Source organism: Lacerta agilis, chromosome 7, assembly GCF_009819535.1.
Source record: "Lacerta agilis isolate rLacAgi1 chromosome 7, rLacAgi1.pri, whole genome shotgun sequence".
Classification (NCBI taxonomy): domain Eukaryota; kingdom Metazoa; phylum Chordata; class Lepidosauria; order Squamata; family Lacertidae; genus Lacerta; species Lacerta agilis.
The window spans coordinates 79,053,367-79,072,492 of NC_046318.1; the positions used below are offsets into that span (position 1 = coordinate 79,053,367).

The window sequence follows — 19,126 nt, forward strand, 5'->3', positions numbered from 1 at the left end:
ATGCCACATTTTGTTTTGAAAGTAATCAATTCACAACACCGCCTAATTTTCAAACTTAATGCAGCATGGTTGCAAAACAAGGCAACATTTTAAAGGATATGTTTGCAGCCTGTCTCAGTTCAAAATGCTGTGAAACAAGATAATAAACAACAGAGGAACGGAATGGGGGAAGCGTTATTTCACAGCAGTGAAAACTTGTGCTTTTCTGAAACCCATCCTCCAGTTTTTTGAATGCTTTCTGCACCTGTGAAAGACATTTTCATTGTTCTGAGTCATTCTCAGGACCCATTTTGTAAAAAAAAATTGTTAACACTGCAAGGTGGTGAAGCACAGTGTTGTTTTTTCTTTCCAGTGAATGGGCTGGATTTAGATAAATGGTCCTGCTAGCAGACACACACACAAGGACTTCCACTAGTGCCTTAGGAACTTCCCCTTCTCCTCCTCCCATGGTGTGCCCCCTCACCTGGCAAAATGGGCTCTGGGGGTGTAGGGAGTGGGAAAAGGGGGAGATGATCCCATTGGGCAAGTAGAAATTATTGCACTAATGGAACATTAATGCAACATTGAATCTCTCCCATTATTTATCCAGCACTGGTCAGTTTCCCTGACTGCCCGCACTTTCTGACCTGCAAAAGTATTATGAGAGGCATTGACTCGTGGTCTCTCTCTCTCTCTCTCTCTCTCTCTCTCTCCCCCCCCCCCCCGGGATTTCACTGAAGTGTGTGAAGCCAGGAAGGCTGTAGGGCAATGATTTGTAGAATCAGTCACCTCAAAATAAGCCGAGTCCAGCAAAAAACAAACAAAAAAACAAACAAAAAAAAAAACGTTACCCCTTTGTGAGACTTTCACTGAGATTCCTCTCCCCTTTGATAATTTTTGAACGTGATTTCAGCATAGCACTAGTTGAAAACCTTTTATTCGTTAGCCAAGCTTTCAAATTTGAATTTTGAATTAAAGTGCCATCAAACACTTTGATTTCAAAGGACTGTTAATCTTCAGACACTCAGACACTCTGTTTCACTCTGGGCCAACAAAATTTACCAGTGCTTGTTTTTTTCCTAATACACAAAATTTTGAAAGCAGCTCCCTGTAATACAAGACACTTTTGTGTGGTATTTTCACTCATGTATGGATTTCTCTGAACATTTCCTCCTCCTCCTTCTATTATTATTATTATTATTATTATTATTATTATTATTATTATTATTATTATTATTTCTACATATGCTTGGGACGGAGAGCTACATCACAAAATTCAGAGAAGTGTGAATTTTGAAGCACAGTTGCCCTTCGGTTCACGTATCGTTTTGGGAAGCAAGAAACGGGCAGGATCACATTAGAATGCGAATGGCACTGCATTTACATGCTATCGCTACACCGGATACATAAACCTCCTTGAATATTAGCAAGAAAATGTCAGTGTGGCATAAATTATTTCAACCTGGCATAGTGTGAGTCACAGTCCGGATTGGAATTTCAGGAATCGGTTGAACCACAAAAGGAGAGATCTGCCAGGAAAGGAGCAGTAACGTTTGTATGAGTTTTCATAAGTACATACGAAGACCCTGCTGGATCAGGCCAATGGCCCATCTAGTCTCACAGCAGCCATCCAGATGCCTGTGTGAAACCCGCAAGCAGGATTCGAGCACAAGAGCTCTCTCTCTCCTCCTGTGTCTTCCAGCAACTGGTATTTAGAGCATTACTGTGGAGGCAGAGCTTAGCCATAATGACTATTAGCCACTGATAGCTTTCTCCTCCTTCAATTTGTCCAATCTCCTTTTTCACTGAGCCATTCAGAGCAGAGTTACATCCAGACCTCTCCCCCCTCCCCTACTTACAAATTAAGAAATGTACAGCCTGACTACAAGGAGCACACCGACAATTAATGTCTTTCCCAATTGTTTATCATAAAACATGCACAAAGCACCTTGGAACAGCACCATTATAGAATCACAAATGAACTTTCAATGTGTGCATTGCATCATTTTAATTACCAACCTGTCCTGCGTTTATTGATTATTACTACTTTTCTATAATGTGACAGGTCATTACAAGAACGCTGTAAAATGACTAGTAACAGAGGAATAAAGTGGCGGTGCTATGCTCAAATGAGGCAAATTACTTACTCCCAACAGAAGCAATTTTGAAAGAGCTATTAAAAGAAATAATTAGGAAGAAGTGTCTATTCACAATACCATATTTCAGAGTGTACTCTTGCTTTCCTTGGGTGTAATGTCCTGAGGAAGGTCTCTCGTCAATGCTGTTGACCTCCTCCTCTGCAGGAACACACCCTGAGGTACACAATGCTTCTTAAGACAGACGGTTTGGGCAGGTGACAAAAATATGCTTTGTGTGGAAGAAAGTGGATAGAGAGTTTTATTGCCTCTCTCATAATTCTAGATCTCATGGGCATCCAATGAAGTTGAGTCCTGGAAGATACAGAATGGACAAAGTGCCCTTCACACTGAACAACACTGCCTTGGTCATGTCCACAGAATGGAAGAAGGCAGGATCAGTGGCATCACAAGGGGGTGGGGGAGCCATGTCTGGGGGTGTGTGTGACAAGAAGGTACCCCATGGTGTGCTTGCCCTGCTGCCCCCGGGCCCAGCGTTGTGAGCAGCCATCGGGCCACCACAGCCGCATGTGGAAGATCCTCCATTCACGGCTGCAGCCACGAGCAGAGGATCCTGCCACCGTCCGCACGGCGCTCGAGTGGCACAGGCAGAAAACCGCTACGCGCAATGCATGTGTGGTGTCACACACATGCACTGCACATAGTGACACCGCACATGAGCTGCATGTAGTGGTTTGCCACCGGCGCCACTCGAGCGCCGTACAGACGACAGTGGGATTCCTCTGCTGCTGCTACAGCTACAAGCGGAGGATCCCTCTGCTGCCATAGCAGCCATGAGCAGAGGATCCTGCCACTGTCCATACAGCGCTCAAGCAGCACCAGTGGCAAAGCGCTATGTACAGCGCATGTGTGCGTCCCCACATATGGCGTATGCGGCGTGCGTAGCGATGCCGCACATGCACCCTATGCAGCGATGCCATGCATATGTCGTGTGTAGCTGGCAGTTTGCCGTGCCCTGGGTGTCAGTTAGCCTTAGTTTGCCCCATGGCAGGATCCCCAAGGATGTGCTCTATGGGGAGCTGGCTTCTGGCACCAGGCCTATTGGCAGACCAACTCTGGGTTACAAAGGTGTCTGCGAATGTGGCATGAAGGCTGGCAACTTCAACTCCACCATGTAGGAATCCCTTGCAGATGACCACACTGCCTGAAGACAGTCAGGTTGTGTATTCGTAGCAGTGACCAGAGGAGGAATAACTAATAATAATAATAATAATAATAATAATAATAATAATAATAATACTAACATTTCTTTATACCGTGCCAATCTGGATGGGTTTCCCCAGCCACTCTGGGGCTATCAATGGCTATCAATGGCCACTAACCAGCCCTGCTGCTGAACAGGGTTTAGATCTGGTGTAACTCTACACGAGCTAAACTTACACCATCTTTATCCAAAAATTATTGTGCACGGGATCACACCCGTACTCAATGAAATGCATCTGGGAAGAAATTCTTGGTTTGCCATATGTCCTCTTTTATTCCTAGACACATCCTCTTTTTCAGAATTAAAATTTCTGATCAGATGGATTTTTAAAATTTGGCAAAATGTCTGGGATATTTTTTTTTTTACAATAATCCAAGAATAAAAAAAAAAAAAAAACCAATTTTAAAAGTTCCTCGCATCACTCTCCCACCCCTCACCATTTTTCATGAATGGAACGTACATGCTAATAGTTTAATAAATTGTTCTGTGCGTACTTATGTTCACAAAGATGTGAATATGAGCCCCAATACTTTTACATGGCAAGTGAGAGAGCAATGTGTATTATTATTATTATTATTATTATTATTATTATTATTTTGTTGCTGAAGGTTAAGAACAAGGCTACCAGCAATATATGACAGCTTCTATAGCCTACATATAGTAGGGATATTTAAAGTGAGAGTCGTCATAGTGATCCACAGTTAAAAGTAGAAGTCGGCCAATGTATCCTCCATTTTGCTCTTCAAAATATGGCAACCCCACATAACCAGCCCTCAATAATTCAGTAAGAACTATGACATAGGTGGTTAGTGGCGGAGGGTGGGGGATGGTCTGAATTTCCATGCTGGCTTGAATATGCAGCCCATGACTTGGCTGCTCATTTTGGGAGCTTTTTTAAAGGACCTTGATCAACTTGACCTTCAAAAAAAAACCTCCCCACAGCTCCACATATGATCAGTAACACAGATCCAACATTCTCCACCTGCTAACGCAAGGGTGTCTGTAAAAATAAAAATAAAAATAAAAAGTGGATCTTGCAGTAGCGGATGGGTGAGTTTTAATGTTGCACAACATAATCCAACACAACTGTTGCACTAGCAGAAAAAAAGTTACCGCATCCTGTTTATGCATCCTCTTGTGCACCAACGTTCCACTGGTGCAAAACATTTCACCAGTGGAATGAGTTACCGTACTTTTCTGCGTATAAGACGAGGGGATTTTTTTTAAAAGAATACTAATGTTAAAAACTGGGGGGTCGTCTTATACACGGAAAGTGCATAGTGGGGGCGTGGGATCGGTTGCTGCCGCGAGCCAGAGATTGTCTGCAGCTATTGGGCGTGGTATTGGTGGCTGCAGGAAGGGCTGGTGTTGATTGGCTGTCGCTGTTGCAATTGGGCGTGTGACTGGCAGCCTCTGCCTGCGAGGGGATAAACGATGCATGCAAGTGGCAGCGTAGGGCATGGGGGTGACCGATTTTTGGCAATTCCCCCTAAAAAAAAGCTCAGCAACTCTACCCCCTCCCCAAAAGCTCAACAACGATGGGCAATCCTTCCCGCAAAGTTCAGCAACTCTGGGCAATCTCTTTTGGGAGTCCCCCCCAAAAAAGGGGGCATCTTAAACAGGGGGGTGTTATACATGAAAAATATATATGGTACTTTCATGTAACACTGCATCACATACACCCCACGTAATTTTCCCACTTGTTCCATCTGAACACTATGAATGTGGCAGGAACATCTCCAAAGCAGCGTCGGTGCTTTCCGCTTAATTAGGAGTTCGGAACACTTTCTCCAGCTAGTAAACAAAATTGGTCTCTTCTCTATGCAAGTGGGGACCATCACATCATGGCACATCTTCATTATTTGACAGCTTCTGAAGCAGCAGAATAAAGAGAAGGAGGGAAGAAGGACTGTAATAATTGGTTCTCGCCAGAGCTCCCAGCACGGTGTTGCTTTGCAAAAGGAGGCAAAATAATGAGTTTTCAATGGTGCTGAAGCCAAAATTCTGCATAGGGGCGGGGAAGGAAATTCAGTTTGAATTTAAAAGTGGACCTACTTAATTTAAACCTCCTGAAACTATAGGCGAACTGAAACACAGCCATATTTTGGCATTCACATTTCTTGGCATTTTGCAATGCAGTTCTCCAGCCAAAATGCACATACTAGAGTAAGGTAACAACAACAACAACAACAACAACAACAACAACAACAACAACTCCAAGTTATTATTTTATAAAACTTCCGTTTTGAGTGTTACGCTGAGATCTGTCTCTTTTTGCTATTTATTTTGCATTTTTGTTTTGTTTTTGTGACTGTGTGGAACCCAGTTCAGCTACTGATCGGTCGATTGTGTGACTGCAGTACATTGTTTATTGCTTTCATTTTATGGATCAATAGTCTCGTTAGATAGTAAAGTTCATGCTAAGTTGCTCTTTTAGGGGTCGTTTTTAAAAGTCTGGAATGGATTAATCCATTTTGCATCAATTTTTAGGGGAAAGCGCGCCTTGGTTTTGGAACGCTTTGGTTTTGCAACGGACCTCCGGAACGGATTAAGTTTGAGAACCAAGGTACCACTGAATTAGGAATAAGAACTGAGATATTTGTGCCTCCCTTAAATTCCAGCATTCAAGAAGGCAAAACAATGAACAGAAATGGAGGCAGATTTGCTCATCCCAAAGAGAGCATCCTGATGTTGTTCGGTCACATAACCTGTGCTGTGAATTCACACTCTGCAGCATCCATTGTTGGGTGAGACAGGGAGGTTGAAGCTACCTCCCTAGAGCCACAGATTCAGCTCAGGTGTCAATTCTTGCAAAGAGCTGCAACTCTCAGGAGACATTTTCACATATCTTCCTGCAAAAGATCCGTGAGGGACAGAGCATTCTGTCAGGCTACAAAACAACGTCCACCCACTGTATCCACTCCAGAGACCCACTCCAGAGACCCTCTGTGGAGGAGAGCAGCGCTATGCAATCAAGCCAGCTGCACAACATTTCAGGTCACACTGTTTTTCCATGGAAAAGGAGGGGAAATGAAAACAATGGCTGCAGAAGATGAGTAAATGTGCAGAGGATGAGAAGAGTAAACTTATACAAAGTGTCAAGCCATCGCCGGAGAGGAAATACCACCCTGTCACCTGAGAGTGATCAATGACTCCAACCTTTCCAGCTTTATTTGCTTTACAGTCAATCTGACATTTCCTCACGGACGCCTTTATTGGTTTCTTTCAATCTAGAAGACAGCTGTGGCTTCCAGCCTCAACTCCAATGAATCACAAGCAATTGTGTGGGAAGGGATTGTCTCCGCCAATCTCCTGGTCTGCTGTTAGATGCACCATCCCTTAAAATGCCCTGAATGGGATTACTGCACTGGTGATCAACTTCTGATCATGACAGGGTCAAGGTTCTTGTGTAAATTCACAAAGCCTGGAACAACTTTGGCTAAAAGTACCTTAAGGACTTCCTGATTCCATATGCCCCACCTGAGGTCTTCTGGTGGGGCACTGGTGGTGGTCCCACACATGGCAATGAGGCTGGCCTTTACCAGGGGCCAAGCTTTTAGTGTGGTAGCCCCTGTCCTGTGGAACTCCTTGACACCAGAGGTTGTCTCTGCTGATTTTTAAACATGTAAAACAGATGCTCTACCACTGAGCTATGGTCCTTTGCCTATGCAGCAGTCACAGTTACTCCACCCTGCTCCTTTTTAAAGCTGTGATACAAATTATTGGGAATGACACTCGCTCGGAGACGGCAAACTCCAAGACCCCTGAGCGTCTCCCAGGAGGCCCTCTCTGGCTGGCATGTCCCTTCACTCCAGAGTGTGACCCTTCTCTTATGAGAAGAGAACACAAGTCTTCTAGCATCATGCAGCAAGAAGAAGGAAACATCTGTGGATCTAAACTACGTTTATTTACAGTCTATATACAGAGAATCCATTTCCACGTCTGTGTTCTCCAAGCTCTGGCAGAACAAGAAGCAAACTGCGACACAGCAGAAGTGAAACCAACTTACAATAACAATTAGGCGGAAGAGATAAGACAGTCTTCCGTTCTCACACTCTCTCTCAGACACTCATGTGATTTATACTAATCACAATAACTAAGCTGAAGCAGCAGAGGCTACACAAAACCCTAACACAAATATCCAAAGTGCAGCTTGGTGTCAGGGAGCTGACAAGGAAAGCAAGTCGTTTGCAGATCAGAGAAAGTCAGAGAAATACCGCTTAACTTACATTTAGTTTCTTGATTAAGGAAGCAGAACACAGAACACATGGAGACTTCAAAGGTTGTTCCTGTCTAGAAGAAGCAGTTGCCCAGTCTAGCTTGTACCTCCTCCTTCACTCCCTATCCCTCTGTGTCAGGACTCTCCCTCTGTCTACTCTATGGTGAGCCTCAAGGACCCTCTCTGTTTCTGCCCGGCTCTCTGTTCAAAAATATGCAATTTAGAGACTTCCGGCGAGATCGCCATTGCTGGCAGTCGTGGGTTGCCTCGGCTGTGAGGCGACCCTGGCCTCTTCGGGGGTTGGGAGCTCCGCTACCGCGCAGCGGGCTCCGGTAAGCCGCGGGAGGAGCGTCCCGCGGTCAGGGCACTCCAGCTGGCCCTAAATGTGCTGCCCCCTTCTCTCGACCCCCCTTGATTCTAAAGAAGAACCCCGCAAGCTGCAAGTACGGGGAGGATTTGAACCTAATTTTGACATCTGGCTTTCAGGAGGAATGTTAAAAGGAAGCCCATTCCTCTCCCCTGTCGATCGGAAGAAATAACAACGTTTCTAACTGCTACTGTGTTAACTGATACATTGTTTCATTAGAGCCTTGCTATGAATGGAAAATCCCCGCGGGGGGAGAACTAAGAGAACTAAGATAAGGGAGGTATACCTTCTTTAAAGCTTTTGGATTATAATTGCGGCACCCTGATTAAGGGGGAAAATGGCGGCTGAAATTACTGATCTGAAGATGGAAAAGTACTGAACTTTGTCATTTCCTGCCTACTTCTACCATGCTTGGTTTCGTTTTTAAGTTGTTGTTGGATCCGGGTACAACCCTAGGACAAAAGACTTTCTTACTGAAGTTAGAACTTCTGAATCGGAAATTGGAACTGTGGAACCAAAGTATTGATGGAGAGTTTGTTGGAACGGAGAAGATTTTTAAAGACTGGGACAATCTGGAAGAAAATACTGCAAGGGAACTTGAGGGAATGCTGGAAAAGCAAGAGACAGTGACAGCGCAACTCCATGAAAGGGAAAGACCCTTTGGGGGTGGGAGACCCAGGGTCGGACCGAAATATGTTAAATCCGATTCTTGGGGTGTGAGCCCAGGAATGAAGGGAAAAAGACGGTGGGAATTACAATTAAATAAAGACTGCAATCTGGAAATGGAGACGCTTGAAGGTGACGTGTGGTATTTCCGGAGGATCCCTGCAAGGAACAAGGAGGATGGTACTTTTGGACAAAAAGAAAAAGAGGACATTTTGGGCGAGGAAATTGGAAAAGACCTGGGAGAGGATTGGTGGTTGAGCCCGGGTTGGTTTTGGAAAATGGGTAGAAGAGGGGTAGGATAAAGGTTTTGTAAAAACTTGATAGGATGGCTCACCATGGTACCCCGAAGTCAGCGTGTTTAGCATATTATGAATTTGTTTCGTGAAGAAATACCTGATCTGTATAGGTACAGCAGCAGTTTCAGTAAAATAAGGAGGAAAGATTTGATATAAGAAGTTATTTTATACGATGAAGTTATTTTTTGGTATTAAGAATTTACATGATATGAAGTTATATATATTAAGAAATAATGGGTAGATAGTTTGAAAATTAAAGATTTAAATTTTTAGAATAAGAATGTTATTAAAGTAAATTTGAATTGGAAACATAGGAGAGAAATGGGGGAAGTCCCCAAATTAGATTAGAAACAAGATATTAATAATTATATGAAGAATTGATGTTCCTGTTTAGGTGTAGGTATGTATGTAGGTTTGTATTTTTTATTTTTATTTTTTATTTTCATTTCTTTCTTTTTCCTCTCCTTTTCTTCTTTTTTTCTTTTTTCTTCTTCTTTGTTCTTATTGTATTTGTGGTTGCTATGATGTGTTATGTCTTTTTTGTTTATTTGGAAAATCAATAAATTCTTTCTAATATATATATATATATATATATATATATATATATATATATATATGCAATTTACACCTTGTTCTGGGAGGTTGTCTTGCAGGCTATCAACAGAGAAGCTGTCAGAGTGGTCCTGTGGTAGAATGGCCAAGTCTGGTTCCTGTCTCTGCTGGGGCAGCTGCCTCTTTCCTCCTCTTCATCATCCTTCAAGCTCCCAGCCTCCAGTACTTCCCAGCTCTTTCCTTCCTCTGGGTGTGTGTGTGACCAGCTTCCCACCACCAGAACTCAGGATCAAAATCTTGTCCTTCTATGCTTTCTCTGGGATGCTCTTGGTCTGGCAGCTTCCACCTCTCCTCCTCAGTCAGTCCCTGACATCTGGCCATCCTAGGTGGGTTGTACACAGGGTCTGGATTTGGATAGTGGTTGCAATCTACACTTTGCTGCTTGGGAAACACAAGTAGAGCGAAATGTTTCTTCAAGCTCTTCTCCCTCCTTCTGCCTTTTGAACCAGCAATCACAAGTATTCCAAACTTTGGTTCGGCAAGTTGCTTTAAAAAGCAAACAGCTCTCATTTGCTGCAATTCACTGCTGTGCATCAAAGAACGTCTGAATAACTGGGGGAGATTAGCATAAATATCCCATTCTCTCCCTGATTTTTGCTTCTTTGCTCCTGCAGGCACCTCCTGTATTATTCATAGTTCACCCTCCAGCCTTGAAGCAATTTACAGGCAAGGACAATGAAATGTTATGAATCGTGGAGCAGTTTGCCATTATTTGGTAGGTCATTATGCTGTGCCAGAGACACTATGCCTCTGAATTCTGGGATTCACAAATGGGAAGAGTATTGATGCACTCAGGTCCTGTTTGTGGGCTTCCTATAGGCTTGGGGGAAAGGGACGTGGGTGGCACTGTGGTCTAAACCACAGAGCCTAGGGCTTGCTGATCAGAAGGTCGGTGGTTCGAATCCCCGCGACAGGGTGAGCTCCCGTTGCTCGGTCCCTGCTCCTGCCAACCTAGCAGTTTGAAAGCACATCAAAGTGCAAGTAAATAAATAGGTACCGCTCCAGTGGGAAGGTAAATGGCATTTCTGTGCGCTGCTCTGGTTCTCCAGAAGCGGCTTAGTCATGCTGGCCACATGACTTGGAAACTTTCTGCAGACGATCACCGGCTCCGTCGGCCTATAAAGCGAGATGAGCATGCAACCCCAGAGTCGTCTGCGACTGGACCTAATGGTCAGGGGTACCTTTACCTTTACCTTTAGGGCGGTTCATTTAAAAAAAAAAAAAAAAAAAAAACTTTTTTTGAAAATGCCTGCTCCAAAGGTTTTATCTTACTACATACACTAGGGACTATATAGCTATTTCTGAAATTTCATGCGTATCAGTTAATATCTTGACCCTCCTCCATGAAAATAGCTGTACACTTGGCCGTTTTCCTGTCGTGAAGGCTGAAATTGCAATACAGTGGAGCAGGGTCAAGATATTAACTGATATGCCTGAAATTTCAGATATAGCTATATAATCCTAGTGTAGTAAGATAAGACCTTTGGAGCAGGCATTTTTTAAAGATTTTTTTTTTTAATGGACCGCCCTAATGAGAAGGCTGTTCATTTAGTGGCACCAGGGAGAATATTGGGCTGTTAGTTTCTGAGCCAGAAATCTTCACCTCTTCTTGGCTGACGGACCTCCCTGGGCATACCTGAGGAGTACTAAAGAACCCACAATCTACTCTGGAGTTTTGGAGGAACAAAACCGATCAATTCCTACCTGACCTAAAAGTTTTTAAAGCTGAACTTTTTGGTTCTGGTCAAAGAAAGAGTTAAAAGCATTTCATATCTACACACACATCCCTGGAATTTCAATCGTTCTAATTTAGAATGCAGTCTATGTATAATTGCACATATAATGCATGTGCCTAAGCTCTTAACTCAGTAAAGTTAATGGCAGTTAATAACCTAGTTAGACACATGATTTTAAATTCTACCTCACTGTTTGTTTTAGTGACATGATTACATTGCTTTCAGGAAGGGGGAGGGCTGTTCCTTAATTTCCCTTTTAAGCAGAAAGGATGAGGCCCTTTCATCCCCCATGAAAGCTATATAACAATGTCACTAAAACAAACAATTATTGATCATGTCTTGCGCCCAAACTTAGACTTGGGACGTAGGATGGTGGGTGTTAGCATTTAGCTGTAGTTCCTGCACTGCACGAGGTTGGACAAGATGGCAATTCTACGATTCTATTATCGGCTTGTGTTAATGCAGCTGATACAGGAAAGGGAATTCATAGGGTTAGCATTAGAGGCTGAAATATATATATTGTGGAAATAGAGATATCACAGTGTCAACTGACTCTTCCTTCTCAGCCATTTGCAGTAATAATTAGGAACGAAAGCTAGACATCAAACTAGACATTAGCCCCTTTCAGTTTGCTGGGTTTTTTGTGCTTGTTTGATTGCTGTCTCAAACAATAACAACAGTACTTCCTTTTGCAATCATTTTAGAGTTCAGCCTCACTTCCACTCTCCTACAGTGACAAATCCCCCAAAGTGTTCAAGTGCAGGCCCAATGTATAGGACATTTTAGAAGTCCAGATTAAGAATTATGAGATTAGGGGCATTTCAGTGTTCTGGCCCCTCTTTTCCTGAAAAGGGGTGCAAATGATAAATCAGTAAGGGGGTAATTATATGCAGAAGAAGCTGGTGTGAAGCAGGCCTATGTACGTTAGGTAAAGGTACCCCTGACCGTTAAGTACAGTCGCGGACGACTCTGGGGTTGTGGCGCTCATCTCGCTTTACTGGCCAAGGGAGCTGGTGTTTGTCCACCCACAGCTTCTGGGTCATATGGCCAGCCATTTCTGGCAAACCAGAGCAGCACATGGAAACGCTGTTTACGTTCCCGCCGGAGTGGTACCTATTTATCTACTTGCACTTTGACGTGCTATCAAACTGCTAACTGCTAGGTGGGCAGGAGGTGGGACCGAGCAATGGGAGCTCACCCCATTGCAGGGATTCGAACCACCGACTTTCTGATCGGCAAGCCCTAGGCTCAGTGGTTTAGACCACAGCACCACTCGCGTCCCTCTGTGGCATAAATTTACACCCGGGTCAAATACCGTTCAGCCGTCAGGCTGCTGCTGCTCTGCCTAAGCCTAGCAGAAGGAAAACAAGCCCTTGAAAAAGTCTTCTATGTCAGGTTTCCAGGTCATGAGACTGAGCTACATGGGATTAGAATCCAGCCTAAGTCCTCCATCTCTGATGCCATACCCCCAGAATGACTCTTTTTGGGGATTTACCCCAGCCTGGTCTCAGCTGGCAGAGCCACAACGTGCAAATTATGCCAACATATATTTGGCTAAACTGGGGTTGAGGGTTTAATGTCTGCTGAGCTGGGCACCAGTCATCTAAGCCAGAGATCTGCTACAGCCTGAGCTGCTCTTCCTTACTCATCTTGTCATAGGCTTGTACCCCAAAATAATATTTATTTATTGGTAAATCACCGCCATCGTCATCTACCTGTGGAAAATGACTTGCCAATCTAACCTTTCCCTCTTTTTTAACCACTCAGAATGGCATGCAAAACAGTCTGACTCACTTTGCCACCTTCAGAAGCTGCGGGGATAAATCAAGCTCACAAATGCATACTCTGTGGGGCTATTTGACTGAAATTGAAATCCCGCTAAGATAAATTGCCAAGCCAGCTTCATCTCTCTTGAAGTGCAAGTGCCTAGCCTATACTTTGTGAGGATAAAAATGTTCAATGCCATTTGAAAAGGGGAAGGAAGGACCACCTAAAGCCATTTCCTCATTTTTTTTAAAAGCCTCCGCATGAATTAGAAGTATCTTGATGGGCAGTAAGCCAGAAAAGCAGAAAGCGCACACTCAAAATTAAAATAAAATAATAAAACCTGTGTCCTGCATGTCACTTTGCAAGAGCTAGGGAAATTGGACTGGTACAACCTTCTGCTCCTGACATTTAATTATTCTGCACAGCGAGAAGTCAGGAGTCCTGAACAAAGAACCTTTGACGTCTCGTCAAAAACAGCAGCGCACCAAGCTCCCTTGTGCAGAATCAAAGCAGGGGAAGCAAGAGGAGGAGGGTTGATTGAAACCCGTCTCCGTTCGCAAATGAAGACAGCAGCGAGGACTTTCTCCTTCTCAAATATCAAGCTGGTCAAATCACCAGAGACATTTGTACCAGCATCCTGGAATCAGCTGGATGACTGGGAGAGAAAACTTCAGAGGACATTTATCAGTGGCGAAAGTGTGCCATCTGTTTTGTGTAGTGTGGAAGAGTAAAGGTAAAGGTACCCACAGGCACTCAAAATTACACAAAGAAATGTGGAGAAGGAGAATGTCTGAAGTAGGAGTATGACAAGGCTGTATATTGTCTCCCTGCTTATTTAACTTATATGCAGAATTCATCATGCGAAAGGCTGGACTGGATGAATCCCAAACTGGAATTAAGATTGCCGGAAGAAATATCAACAACCTCAGATATGCTGATGACACAACCTTGATGGCAGAAAGTGAGGAGGAATTAAAGAACCTTTTAATGAGGGTGAAAGAGGAGAGTGCAAAATATGGTCTGAAGCTCAACATAAAAAAAAAAAAAACTACGATCATGGCCACTGGTCCCATCACCTCCTGGCAAATAGAAGGGGAAGAAATGGAGGCAGTGAGAGATTTTACTTTCTTGGGCTCCATGATCACTGCAGATGGTGACAGCAGTCACGAAATTGAAAGACGTCTGCTTCTTGGGAGGAAAGCAATGACAAACCTAGACAGCATCTTAAAAAGCAGAGACATCACCTTGCCGACAAAGGTCCGTATAGTTAAAGCTATGGTTTTCCAAGTAGTGATGTATGGAAGTGAGAGGTGGACCATAAAGAAGGCTGATCGCCAAAGAATTGATGCTTTTGAATTATGGTGCTGGAGGAGACTCTTGAGAGTCCCATGGACTGCAAAAAGATCAAACTTATCCATCCTTAAAGAAATCAGCCCTGAGTGCTCACTAGAAGGACAGATCCTAAAGTTGAGGCTCCAAGACTTTGGCCAGCTCATGAGAAGAGAAGACTCCCTGGAAAAGACCCCGATGTTGGGAAAGATGGAGGGCACAAGGAGAAGGGGATGTCAGAGGATGAGATGGTTGGACAGTGTTCTTGAAGTGACTGGCATGAGTTTGGCCAAACTGCAGGAGGCAATGGAGGATAGGGGTGCCTGGCGTGCTTTGGTCCATGGGGCCACGAAGAGTCGGACACGACTGAACAACAACAACAACAACAACCCACAGGCACTCAAAATTACACAAGGAAATTTGGAGAAGGAGAATGTCTGAAACATTCCAACTGTGTCATTGTTCCTTACCTGGTCAAGGGATGTTCTTCCTCATGGTAAGCCATAAGCTCTTCCTACACAGTCTGAGGCAGATGCACCAGCATCCAGGCTGCCCAGTAATAATGTCAAAAATATGCTCTGTTCGGAAATAGATGGCCCAAATATGCATCTAAGCATCAGCCGTAGCGCATGTTTATGACAAAGTGCCCGTAGAATGTTCTACAGATAAATTGAAGCTTGTTCAAGCACATTACCCTCAACTGACCTAAAACACAACAGAGGGTGTTAAAATAAAAAGCTTTGTGATGCAGAATGAGTAATGCATCTCAGGCTTCCTACACGCCATAGATTTAAAGCGCATTTGAAGTACATCCTTCCAAAGGACCTGTAGTTTGTTAGGGGGGGGGGGCTCTGTGAGGAATAAGCTACATTTCCCATTATTCTTTCTTAAAAAAAAAGAGAGGATGGGAATGCGGTTCAGAATTTTAGGTGGTAATCATATAAAACATGTTGGAGGCAATCGTTTGGTAAGATGAGCAGTTTATGATTATTGGTTTTATTATTTGTTTATTAAATTTCTATACCGACCTTCATGAGAAGAGAAGACTCCCTAGAAAAGACCCTGATGTTGGGAAAGATGGAGGGCACAAGGAGAAGGGGACGACAGAGGATGAGATGGTTGGACAGTGTTCTCAAAGCTACTAACATGAGTTTGGCCAAACTGTGGGAGGCAGTGAAGGATAGGCGTGCCTGGCGTGCTCTGGTCCATGGGGTCACGAAGAGTCGGGCACGACTAAATGACTGAACAACAACAACAACATACCGACCTTCACCCGAGGATCACCGGACGACTTACAATATAATGGATGCTGCAGGTTCTCTGGCTCAACCAACTGATTCCCAGCTCAGGCATGCTCAGCTGGCGTTAATTCCCCAAGACCAATGCAGCTGAATATGCCAGCGTAAATTTCTCATCCAAGCTCAGCTGGGCTCAGCCAATTATGGCTGTAACTCCCCCCCAAAAAAGGAGCATTCTGGGGAAGTGGCAGTGGAGGGAGCAGAGAGGGGAGAATTTAGGCTGGGTCCCCATCCCATTCAGCTTGGTTGTGTGGCTTCGCAAACCCATTAATATATATAATTTCGTATGCGTCACAAAATTCAGAGAAGTGCGCAATCTGAGGGTAGTGTCCGGTGCCTGTTCTACTCAGAGTAGACCCAATGTAATTAATGAATATGATTAAATTAGGTCAATTAATTTTGTTGGGTCTATTTTGAGTAGAACTTAGTTGGTGACAACCCCCAAGTGTTCATTGATTTCCAACCCACATATAAGGCAGGGAACTGAGAATTTGGACAGCTCGCTTTAAATCATGGGCTGCATGGACTTCTCTTCCACATTGACTCTCCCTGCACTGTTATCTCCAAAGTCAGCAAGTTGCATTTAGCACCACTTTCTCCTAAGCTCACAAAATGGGGAAAGAAACGCAGCAATAAACATTAACCAAGCAAGCTATCTACTGTTGATAAACAAGCTCATTATCTCAATTATCTCTGTAATCGACACTGTCTCAGCAAGCTGAAAAGCAAAACAGATCATCGCTGGAGCGCTCTCAGCTGTGGGCTTGAAAGGAAATCAAACAAATAAGCAATGGAAATTGGGGGAAATCAAAATTGATCTGGCGTAGCCGACCTGTTCTTCAGCTATGTTTGAAGCAACAGGAAGACCAAGCAAGTAGCAGGACCGCTGCATGAAGAAGCCAAAGAAATGCTACGACGAAGACAAGATGGAACCACGCAGCTCCTACTTTGCCTCTGTTTTCACATAAAGGGAAAGCAGTGCCCAATCTGGTGATAACAGATTAAAGCAGGGATCGGAAAAGTTTTTGTTTGGGGAAGTTTTTAATATTTAATGCTGTATTGTTTTTAACACTCGATTGGGAGCTGCCCAGAGTGGCTGGGGAAACTCATCCAGATGGGCTGGGTACAAATTATTATTATTAATAATAATAATAATAATAATAATACCAACATGAGTCTGACCAAACTGCGGCAGACAGTGGAATACAGGAGTGCCTGGCGTGCTCTGATCCATGGGGTCACGAAGAGTCGGACATGACTAAACGACTAAACAACAACACTATTATTATTATTATTATTATTATTATTATTATTATTATTATTATTTTGTGGCTTGGCCCAGTTCACGGTCCCACAGATTCCACGGTGGGCTGGAGTGTCTGCACGCGCACAAATGCACAAATACTATTTCTGGCGCTCCTTCTGGTGTGGAGGAGGCGGGCACAGCTTCCCATTGGCAGGTTTAGCGCGGGGGGTCCATGGGCCAGTTAAACAACCCTCATGGGCTGCTTGTGGCCCATGGGCCTTAGGTTACTGACCGCTCGACTAAAGGATGCAAGGAGGGAGCTGTAGCCAAGACAGGAAAAGAGGCGATAAGGGAACACCTAACTGGGGGTTAAACCTCCAGGTCCCTTCCAGTTCTACAATTCTGGGATTCTATATTCATATTTGGAGGAATTTTTCCACCCTAGAATGCTGTCACTGTTCAAAACAGCACCACTGTTCTGATGACACAGGAAGAGTATTTTGCTTCATAAAATGCTGCCTTTTCCCTTGCTAGTCAGAACTAAAGGCAAGGTAAATAAAGTATCTGCACGCTCTGTTTCTTCTACTAGCCTCTTGGGATTTGAGCAACCGGCGTCTCAGATCTGCTCCTCTGTGGAGGGTTTCACTCCTTAAAGGTTAAGGGGTGAGCACTTTGTATAACAGACGGGATCGACAACACAATCCCAACAGAGTAGGAGTTTAAGAAGCATGACTAGGAATATATTAATACCCCTGTTGTTTCCTCAGGTAGCAATTGGCATCACCAGTCCTTTTTGACAAAATGGTGACAAGGGAAGGATTTTGTAAACCGTTCGCTGCCTTAGAAGGCCAGTTTCCTCTTCCGTGTGGGATGTGAAACACGAGAGCAGTCAAGTACAACATCGCTAGAGTGGACATGAAGGTTGTCTCAGTCCTCCAGCCGGAATTTCCTGTTCTCCTGGGCTGAGACAAACCTCCTCTGTGTAACTGGAGATGGGTGTGGCCTCACCTGGGCAGGTAAACAAAACCACAGGCTGGCCACCATCTTTCTCCTCTTTTGGATCAGCTGCTCAATCGAGCAACATCTAGTTAAGGCAAAGATGCTCTCTTGGCTTCCAAAGGGGCTTTCTCCCATATGAAGATAGTCTCCACATGTATACTATTTTCTAAGCTAAAGGTCTGCCTTCTGGGATCTTATTGTGAACAGGATGATCTATGTAAGTAAACTTTTTTATGCTTTTATAGAAGACTGTGTAGTGTCTTATTTTGAGAGGGATTAAAAGGGGAAAATACCAGGACAATTATTATAGAGGCTCTAGCGAGTCTGAGCAAGCTATCCGCTGTGTGTGTTTAAAAGGGGAATGAAAACTCTGCTAAGTTCTGGGACTTGTTAACTCAAGTTGGAATAAACAATATATCATCTCCTGCATCCCTAAACATTCCCACATTCCGTAACCTCAATGTTGCCCTTATGGAAATCAGCAGAGAAGGAGGGGTGTGTGTGCGGGCAAGCCTAGAAGCAGTTGTCTCTGCCTCCACCTGCAGATATTCTCCTTGCTTTCTGCACTTCCATTCCCAGTGGGCAAAAGTCACCACAGACTTGATCGGTGGGAGTATGGATAATATAAACTCACCTCTCTCTTACCAGCCTGGTGATCCTGCCTGAGGAAGGCCCATCTCCATCCCTTAAAACTGTGCATCTGATGTCACCACAAACAAAAACTGTCCCCTACCTCAGAAGCAACAGGTTTGCAGTAGCCGGCTCCAAACACCAGGTTTTCCAGCGACATCCCCGTCAGTTCTGGTCCTGTTTCCAAGCTGTTTTTACCAAGCCACGAGCCCTTCCCTGGACGGGCAAAGCTAAACGAAGAAGAAAAAATGGAATACCTATATCTATATGGAACAACAATATTGCACGTTTCAAAGTTTTCTCACCTATCCTTTCCTCTGCAATAAAAATACATTTTTTAAAAAAAATATCCCCGTGTTGCTATTTTGCAACGACAAGCTCTTGAAGAGTTGGGAGACATAGCAAAGGTTCATCTCGTCCGGCGGTGCTCTGGGAAGCCTTCAGGGTTTTTTTCAAAGCTTGTTAAAAATTCTCCACTAACAGGATCAGTAGCAGCAAACAAGTTTTCCTGGAATAGGTAGGCTTTTCTTCTCTGTTTGTCATCAACAGCATGCTGCAATTGTTAAGCATTTTCAAGGAGTTCAGAAAGAAACAAAGAGATTACTATTCTCCCTCTTTGCTC

General features: G+C 44.0%; 1 protein-coding gene across 2 annotated transcripts in view; it reads right to left on the bottom strand.

Moving 5' to 3' along the window:
- FAM135B (family with sequence similarity 135 member B) overlaps positions 1-19,126 on the bottom strand; it is a 159,962-nt gene that overhangs the window by 38,303 nt on the left and 102,533 nt on the right. For both annotated transcript variants that reach the window (XM_033155893.1, XM_033155894.1), the window contains exon 7: positions 18,608-18,734. In XM_033155893.1, coding sequence (XP_033011784.1) covers positions 18,608-18,734 — 127 coding nt within the window. The remainder of the gene's footprint in view (positions 1-18,607; positions 18,735-19,126) is intronic.